Below are 10,199 nucleotides of genomic sequence, written 5' to 3'. Positions count from 1 at the left end.
AACTTGGTTTTATAATCATCTCTGCTCTGGATATACAAGCCAAAGATTTTCTGGTTTGAGAAAGCTGATTTATTATTATTATTATTAGCTAAAATATTTTCCTACCTCCATGAACCTGGTGCAATGGATCTGGTAGTAAAATGACACAGATATATATCGTTTACAAATTCACAATCTTGAGGTTGAATCTCCAAAACACATTTTCTAATATATAACCTATTATTCATTCCGTTTCCCTACCTGTATGTAAAATACAGAGTGTGGCTATTAAGTCTTCGATTGCGATGTCTACCGTGTCTGTATACAAACCAGTGTAGCCGTTACCGTTTGTATAGAGGGTGTTATTTAGATTTGCCGTGAAAATGATCAAAAATTAAACTTGGAAAAATTACAACTGAAACTTATATTTCAATGAAACAAGTGTATGGCAATGAACGTTTGTAGCGGTCATGTGTTTTTGAATGGTTTAAAATCTTTTAATATGACCGAGAAGATGATTCACGTTCGGGTTGCCCTTTTACGTTAAAAACGGATAAAAATATCTATAAAGTCGGTAAGAAGTTTCTAGCGTGTTAGACCAAAAACCTCATTCGCCTGATCTTGCACCGTGCGATTTCTACCTCTTTTCTAAAGTCAAATCGGTATTAAAAGGAACAAGATTTGAGTCTGCTGAGGCTGTGAAAGAAATAGATGCGCACATTCTGAAGGAACTGAAAAGAAAAGACTTCCTGCACTGTTTCGAAGAATGAAATATTCCCAATGAGCGATGTAGGAATAGAGGAGGGGTATATATTGAAGGTGATAATAAATAAATATACATAATTTCAAAATATCGGCATCTATTATTTAAATCATTTGTAAAATCCAATTGTAGCAAAATTCTGGCCAACGCAATTAAAAAAAAAGTGTGATTTACGAATATTTTTATTTTTATTTTAAAGTATATGGAAATTTGTTTTTATTTATTTATTTATTTCAATTTATTTTTTCAGAAACTTTATAAAATTGACAGTTATAGTCTATTTCAGAAAGTTATAGAGTAATAAAATGGGGAATTCCCTCCAGTTCGGCACAATTTCAGTGTCGGCCATAGGTGTAGGTATTGAAATAGTATTGTATGTAATATTAAAATTTCAAGTAATTGCGTAAGAGAATTAGGAAAAGTATGTTTTCTGGCCTGAAGTGTCAATATCGAAATATTGTATAGGGATTACTTAGGTAATAGATTATACAGTTACGTTTTGCGTTTAACAGGTACCGTTTAACCTTCTATTAGTGCCTCTGCTTAATTCCAGCCCTATTTCAGATTCGGCTTTCCTTTTTACGAGTTTTTTACCGACACGCCTTTGGTACACTATTTTCAGTGTTCGTGAATGGATAACAATAGGCTAAAACCATATATTGACCCCAACCCGGGTGGTACTACCTACACTTGATAAAAAAATTTACAATGAAATCAATGCCAAACTATGAAAGTGGCTTAAATATTCGTTGGGTCACTCTGTGGTCCCTGTGCATACCTAATGAGGTTTTATTACTCTATACCTTTCTGAAATAAACTGTAGTATGTTTTTTGCTTCACATCTTTTGTATCTTATTTTTATTTTTTTTATTGATTTATGTTTCTTGATAAATAATAGAAATGGATCAAGCGATTTCCTACTCGCACAGCTTTTTCTCTCTTTTTCTTGTTCGTGTTCGTATAACTTTACCATGTTGTAAATATTTTAATTTTATTGTATTATAACCTGTGGGAACCTTATTACATATACATTAAAAGAACGACTGTCTTAATTTACAATTAACATACAAAAAATCTTATTCAGCAGAAAACATTAACCCGATAAATTACAAATTCAGTGCAATATTACAGTCATCTCTGTTTATCGATTTTCGTCAACCTAATTTATGATCCCACTTTTAAAAAAAAAATCTACATTTTTCCAAAATAATACACGAGTATAATCAATTCAGTAATAGTATTCTGAAACCTACCTTGAAAAAATAATCCTTCGATGTCACTCTAACTTTCGTCACCACTAACCCCAATTTTTTCGATCCCTTTCAAAGATCAACGTAACCACAAGGTAACCATAGTAACCGGTAAACAAAAACACAGTATATTAAACTATTCCGGAAAGTTGTTTGACCGCTGCTACCTTGTGGTATCAGTTATCAAATAATACAGTGTTGTCGATAATCCTACGTCCTCGGATTATTCAGGAAAAATTAAATGGTAATTATAATTTTTTTTAGAAAAGGTCTTTTTTGTTGTTTTTTTCGAGGTAATTTTATACTTTCGCGGTCTGCTCGTTTTTTGGCTCTAGAAAATTGAAAAATCATCCGATTTTGATAATTTTTTTTAAATTTTCGTTTATACGGCGGATGTACGAAAAAAAATATGTACTCAATCACGTATAATTGTTGATAACTTTTTCCTAATAATCAAATGAAGTTGCGGTATTTTTTTTTCATATTCTACACAAAAAAAAACAAACAATATGAAAAACTTATACAAAAATGTTGATTTATCATGTTTTTACTAGTAAAAATAAAAACAATTTCTCTTAAAATTGACCTTTTATTTATTATTTTTCAAAATATTTTTGTAAATTCATAAAACCATATAAAATTTGCTATATTTTTTCACATAAATTTGCCGTGAACGCGAAGATTTTGAAAAAAAGCTCATCGAAATGGGATGATTTTTCGATTTTCTAGAGCGTTTATAATAATATTTGAAATCAGAAAACCATATGAAATCTTTAAGTGAGATAAAAAATAAATAAACAAACATTTTTCAATTTTTTATTTTCCAAAAAGTTTCGTTTTTTGTGTAGATTAACAAAAAAATATATGAACTGCGTTTGATGCTTAGTAAAAAAATTATGAACAATTATATACCGTTTATTATTACATTTAAAGTGATAAAACCATATGTAATCTCCAGGTGAGATATTCCCCATATTTTTTGCCGTAAAAACGAAGATTTTTAAAAAAATTCAGCGAAATCGGATGATGTTTCGATTTTCTAGAGGTAAAAAACGAAGAGACCACAAAAGTATTAAATTACACCTTTCGAAAAACGTTCATATGTACAAAATGAGATTTTCGACATCCAAATTAATTTTTTTAAACAACGTTATCACGAACTCAACTAATAATCTATACAGTCAATCCGGTCCTGTTCTAATATATTACACGAAGCTAAGGTTAGGTGGATGCACCGGTTAACCGTTTTTTTTTATGACTATTTCTATTTTTTGCCACCTATTAACACATTTATGTTTCTGTGACCTGGTTTTATAGAGACGATTTCTAAGAAGACTCTAGAACGTGATGATAGTATAAAAAACGAATCTCTAGTAGCCGGAGAGAGAAAAAAACTGGATATCATAATGAACACACTGTTAACACTACACCAACACGCACAATTACACTGTCTGACGCGCGTTTCGATAACCAAGTTAACTGAGTTTACCTTCAGTTTCTGAAGACGATAAATTGGTTATCGAAACGCGCGTCAGACAGTGTAATTGTGAGTGTTGGTGTAGTGGTGGTTTAAACAGTGTATTCAGTATGAATATCGCCAACGGTTTCAGAAATTCCAACTTAATTGGATGTGATAATGAACGCATCGGGATGGTGACAAGTAAACTAAAACGTGTATTTAAATAAATTAGATGTTATGTATTAGTAAATAGTTTAGTGTGTTAGTGCTAGTGAATAGTTAGTGTTTAAGTAATTTACGAAAGATCAACGTGAGTATAAACTCTTCCCACCATTTTGTGATTAAAAACATTACAATAGCAATGCACTGGCCGTGGAAACGCTAGGATCTTTCAATTGAACTTTCTTTAGAAACCTAACCAAAGTGACGTCATTATACGGAGTCACTAGAACACATATCATACTCATAAATCCAGAAAATCACTTGTGATCATAATTATTGCTAAATGACGGTCTAAATTTACTGGAACCTTCACATATTCAACGTTTTAGTCAGTTTTTAAACTTGAATGTCTTCCTCAACGAGGTTGATCTCGCCTTCGGTCTTCTAAATACGATGTAAACCAGCTTTTTATCAGCAAATTTCAGGTAGTTGGGAACGAGCCTAAATTCCGATAATTCATTTTTGTACTATGCAACAAAAATATAGCTTCACTGACAAGAATAAAGCGGGAGGAATATCTTCTAATATTTAGTAACATAACCTAACAAATCGGTCTAGCAGAGACCTCTTACCAGATCGCGTGCAGTGTTGCCAGACTCATTACTTTTCTCACGTGCATATATTTTCAAATTACATTACTTTGGGCAGTCTTATATATACAGGAGCTGTTTAAAATGTTCCTCTATAGTCAGGAGAAATTTGAACGCTTAATATTTGTAAGGACAACGTAATTATCAAAAGGAATTTATTTGTATTTCGATTCAATTACTAGCTTAAACTATTTTTGTGGATCAGGATAACAAACCATCAAAGTATAACCAACTATATGGTGTTAGCCGATGTAAAAACGTCAAAAAACTTTTTTTTTTTAATAATAGAAGATATTAGAGAAATCTAGTCGTGTCGTGGTCGCTTATCTCAAGATTAATGCAGAAGCTTTTCACATAGTTATTCAGAAAACACTCACTATGACTTAAATCTATTCTTCTATAACATATAATTAATTATAGGTAGAGATATCGCAATAAAAATCATGTGTGGTCATTTATAAAAACAAAAAATACAAAAATAAATTTTTATTCAACAAATAATAATATCATATAAATTTTATAATAAATCTATAAAGTTATAAATGAATTCTAACAATAACATAAATAATATAAATAAAGTAGGAATGATAAACTGCCATAAGGCAGAATAATTGTTGAAATATAAATTAACCGGTTTTGGCCGATTTAACCTCATCAGAACTCGATATACTCGATTCAGGATCATAATACACGTTAGTTTAGCGTTTTCGAAGGTCGCAAATGTCGGAAATCAATATTTTCGGTTTTAATAATAATAAATTTGTTTGAATTGAATTTTTTTTGTTTTTATATATTTTTTTACATTCGAATTGGAATGTTATTAAACAGACCCAGGAACGAATACATTTATTGATCTTTCTCCTTCCTCCAAAAGAACTCCACAGGTACATTAACAGTTGCAACATCCTTGACTCCATTACTGAATATCTTCCCGAGGGGACTCTAACGTCTGTGAGGTTTTCGAAGTACTTCCAAGTTAGTTAAGGTTAGATTAGGTTTACATTAACCTCGACTAGGTTAGGTTTACATTAGCTTAGGTTAAGTGGCTTATAACTTTTCAAAAAATATATTTTTCTATGGAATTTCGTTTAATTCAAAAATCCAGTACAGAAAACGGAACCAGAAGACAATTATTTCTATGATTGGTAATACTGGAATTAACTAATGGATTCTGCGACTTCAAAAACGACAAATTAGCATATTTTTATTATGATTCTGAACCTGGCATGTATGAAAATTTTAACTTATATTACAACTGTAGAGATGTATATTCGAGGCGTATTCATGCATATTATGACGATTACAACTTTTTAAATCATTATATCTCAAAAACGGTGGCTCGTATGAAAAGAAGTATCGACACGTTTGTTGTAGATAATTTTATGATCTACAATTTTTGTCTGGGGTATTTTTACGATAAAACTCACTTTTTTATGAAAATCACAAAAAAACTTATTTTTTTTATTTTTGACCTTTAATTAAATTTTTTCACTATATGGGAATGATAACAAACTTTCAAATATTATTTTTAATTATATTTTAAACAATTTCACTGATTTTAACCAAATTTATGTAACTTCATATGTCTAAAATGACCAGTATATAATTTCAAATAACACCCTCTGTCTACTATCAGATGAAATCTTTTTGTATATACTGTATAATTTGCAGAAATAAAAAATGTACAGTAGTAAAATAAAAGGTTCAATTTTACTCATATATTTGATGAAAAACCATCGGCAGAAATGTCAATTTTGTGGCTAAAAAACTTACAAAAAGTGTAGAAAATGTTACGACAAAGGCATTTCAAGATTAAAATTATTGCAGTTTTTATTTTGATACTAACCATTTGTTTATGCAAGTAATTTTTTTTTAATTTTCGTTTTTTTAATAAATCTTATCCCCAAATAAAGCCTAAACAAACCACTAAATATTTTTTTTCATTCTTTTCATAATTCATGCATTAAAGCAGGGGTCCGATCGGGGTGGGATTTACCCTTTTGCTTACTTTATCCGGGCTGTTGAAAAATCCTGCATGCAATTTTTTTAATTTCTTATTGTAAGCGATTTTAATAGAATCAACAATAATTTCGAATAGCTACAATTATCCCTATTTTAATGTATGCAACATACTCTCATAAAACAGGTAATTAGCTTAATATTATATTCTGTATTTTGGAAATATAATAAATTATTCTTTAATAATATAAATAATTATAATAGTAATAATGAATTGTCCACTTTTTTAATGTATTATAATTAATATTAAATTGAAACAGTGGATAATTCATTATTACTAGTACCTATTATCAACTATAAAATTTCTATGGCCAAATGATTTAAAATAATTATAGTGTTTTTGTTCACCCAAAATATTTGCTTGTGAGGTATGGTCTTCCGGCTCAGTTGTCATTCCGAATATTTCACGCCCTTAAAAGTATTTGCCCAGCCCTGCAGTAGAGGGTTAATTAAGACAAACAATTTCTAAAACATATCTCAGTTTTTACTGTTCCTATGGACATAAATGCCGTGTTTCAGCCTCCTATAAACCGATATATATTTTCCTGCAGAGCTAGTTCTGGGAATGATAAATTTTTCGCAAAAATTAGTTTTGCTTTTAGCGGCCAAACTCAAAGAAGAATAACCCAAATTTACTAAAAACGTCAAAACAAATGTGAAACAATTATGAGTGTCCTCTCTGTATAATTCGGGCGACCAACATTTCTGGTAACAAATTTTCATGAGAACATTGTCCCAATGTTCTCTCCAAGATCCATGTACTTGTTCTAATAGGAGACATTGATTCCATTGCGTGCTTCTGTGACATCTGAGTCCGTGCCTATCGAATTCTACTATTTTCCCATCAGATGTAGTGACTCCAATATGTAGATCTTTGGAATTATGGTAATCACTAAAAAAAAAAGAGAATTATAATATAATTTTAATGCAAATAATACGGGAAGTGAAGATGTTAAAAGTGTTTGTTAAGATAAACTTACTTCAAAAAATCTCCTGTCGTTGGTTTGATAACAACTGCACAACGATACTGAGATGCTTTTACAAAAGGATAAGGAACTCTAGAAAAACATGAAAATATTTTTATTGGACAGTGAGACATTGGTAATAAAACAATTTGCTTAGAGATTAGAACTAATTCTAGATGTGGTTTAAAGAACATTCAAAGATACTTTTGCAGAAATGCTATGCTAAGATGAAACTCTTTTATATGAACAGATCTATTCTTAATTTCAAGATTTTCATTATTTCAAATAAACAAGTTGATTTAAACCAATGTTTCTTTTATTTATTATTATATTTTAATAATTTTCTAAAATGTGGTTAAAAAATTTATATTAATTATATTAATACGTTTTGAAGGTTATTTTTTAGATTGTCCTGTAGTCAGGAACCAAGTGTTCGGATACTTAATAACATTATTCTTGTAGTAGTGGTAAAATTTTAATTTGACGTATGCCGCCAAAAGCAGAAAGGGAACTGTTGTTTCATGTATGTTAAGTAATGCTCCTGAACCAAGAGCGCTGAAACGAGAACTCGAGTTGGCTACCTATAGGATGTATTTCATCTAAGGACATTGTTGAATATAAGCTCGCTTGGTTCAGTTCACAAAGTCTTATTATCAGTTTACAACAATTGGATCAATATTGAAACCGAAATGTACAAATCAAAGTTTATAACTCACCTGAAAGGCAAGAGAGAAAAATTTTCCATTTCCAAGTCTTTTTGACATGATGGACAATTTTCAGGTAACGCAAAACAAAATATTTTTGGACCGCAGTGCTGAAAACATATAATTCCTGGATCCATGGTATTCACAACACCTACAAATACAATAAGTGGTTCATTATTGTTAGTATTGTTCACATTTTCACACCTTATAAATCCTAAGTATCACTCTAATTATTAAAATTAAACTATGAGCCAAAATTAATTTTTAGAGACTGTCTAAATAAACACCCAAAAGTTGATTTTATTAATTGGGATTCAATAAAACTTGATTATTGAACTTTTTGAAGAAAGAATTAGCATCATATTTACAAACTAACTAACGCTAGTCCAATCATCTTAGATGCCTTCCGTAAGTTGTAGAGAATTCAATTAACATATTAATAAAAACCTTCTCATGGCACTAATACAAGATGGGAGATTGCAACAAGAGATGAACGAGAGAACTGGAGCAGCTGGAAGATTTTTCAATGCAATTAAGACTGTTTCTAAAAAAATACCAAAACAAACGAAAAACTAAAATTTATGGGCGCTAACACAGAAACAAATAAGTGAAATACAAAATGCAGAATTGAGATTTATAAGAAAAATAGAGAATTAATGAAGATAGGATAAAATAAGGAAAAACGCTACGAGAGAAAATTTAAAAGCAATTCAAAACAAAAAAGAAGAATAGCAATTAAATTTATTTGACCATGTTATGAGCAAGAACTTACAAAAAAAAGAAAGGAAGACCAAGGAGGAGCTGGACAAAAGAAATTAAGATGGAATGGGAAAACTGAGGAATAATATGGCAGAAAAGTAAAAAAAACACAGGATAGGAAAGAATGGAATCTGCTATGGGAAAGTGAGCTCACATAATGACTCAATTCCAGCATCCCTTTCACCTGAAAAAGTAGAAAGACTTCAGGATTAAGTAAGTGATTTACAAGTTTGTAGAACTCTAAACAGTACCAGATTTTATATGTATATAAATATGCCACAACAATTGTTTTCAGTACACAAGTACTTAAATTTATAAACAAAATAAGGGATCACTAGTTACACAAAATTTATAAATTGAGATGCCATTTTTACTGAAATGGCCATTCATAGATACAAATAGATAATATACATAATAGAAAAACAGTTACAAGAACTACTATATGTTAGATATATTTTGATAAAAATCGAAAAAAAAGGATGTTGAGAAAAATATCCCGAATAAATAGACTTCTATTCATTTATAACCTCACCTAATTATTTATCAGTAGTGTACAATAATGTTTTAACACTAGGTATTTGTAGCATGATAATTTTTCAATATGCAATTATTATTGTTAACGAATAACAACAAATCAATTCAAATATTATATTCCCTTTATCATTTTGTTAATGAAAAATTAATTTCTATGCAATGTTTACCTTATTCTTATCAAAATCTTTATTCACTATTGTCATCATAATTTCGGCGAAAATGATCTAATCCTTTTCAAATAATAGTTATTAACTTATTGCTTGTTCATTAAATTAATATCATCTTCTCAATTTAGGTCTTTCTCAGCTTCAATATATTATCAGCACAACACTACCTAAACAAAGGTTATAAATGAACTAAATAACTAGATTGGTGTAGGATACTTTCATTTGTATTGCGATGTTGCCGGAATAGAAAGCATTGTTTCCGCAAAACAAAGGTATGAAAAGTATGTCATATTCATTAGTTCATAGCTACAACAATGAAGATAGTGTGAAACAAGACAATACAAATTTCTCTGAAGATTTTACACAATTAAAAATATGATATAAAGATAATTATACTCTTATTTTAGGGATTTGTAAATATGCGTAACGCAAAATAAAAAACCGTTTAATCAAATAAGTTCGCAACAACAGAAAAATTATTAATTTGGATTCAGAACACAATTTACAGGATATTTTGTTTCGAATGATTATAGTTCCTTAGTTCTCTACTCAGATTATGCACGGTTCTTGTAATAGTACTTGGTATCAACAAAGTACCGATAAGACCGTAACATAGGGACGTGTTTTCCCATACCAACTGTCCATATAAGACTGTCCATATGACATATATGGTTTTGAACTTTTCCAAAATATGACTATTATTTTTCACTAGCTGAATATAAAAAAAAACAATTAGATCATTATACCAAAACTGTTTGTATGTGATAGTTAAAATTCTGTATCCAGGT

General features: G+C 29.9%; 1 protein-coding gene across 1 annotated transcript; it reads right to left on the bottom strand.

Annotated features, from left to right (window-relative positions):
* Positions 1-4,841: 4,841 nt before the first annotated feature.
* LOC130898352 (MKRN2 opposite strand protein) lies at positions 4,842-9,608 on the bottom strand. The gene is made up of 4 exons (XM_057807616.1): positions 9,412-9,608; positions 7,964-8,102; positions 7,263-7,340; positions 4,842-7,174 (listed from the first exon to the last, which is right to left on the bottom strand). Exons 2-4 carry the CDS (start codon positions 8,086-8,088, stop codon positions 6,760-6,762), a joined length of 618 nt encoding a protein of 205 aa, XP_057663599.1. The 5' UTR covers positions 8,089-8,102; positions 9,412-9,608; the 3' UTR covers positions 4,842-6,759.
* Positions 9,609-10,199: the final 591 nt, after the last annotated feature.

This window comes from Diorhabda carinulata, chromosome 9 (genome assembly GCF_026250575.1).
Source record: "Diorhabda carinulata isolate Delta chromosome 9, icDioCari1.1, whole genome shotgun sequence".
Lineage (NCBI taxonomy): Eukaryota > Metazoa > Arthropoda > Insecta > Coleoptera > Chrysomelidae > Diorhabda > Diorhabda carinulata.
Note: the sequence above shows the minus strand (reverse complement) of the source record. Positions and strands in the feature narration are given on the sequence as shown.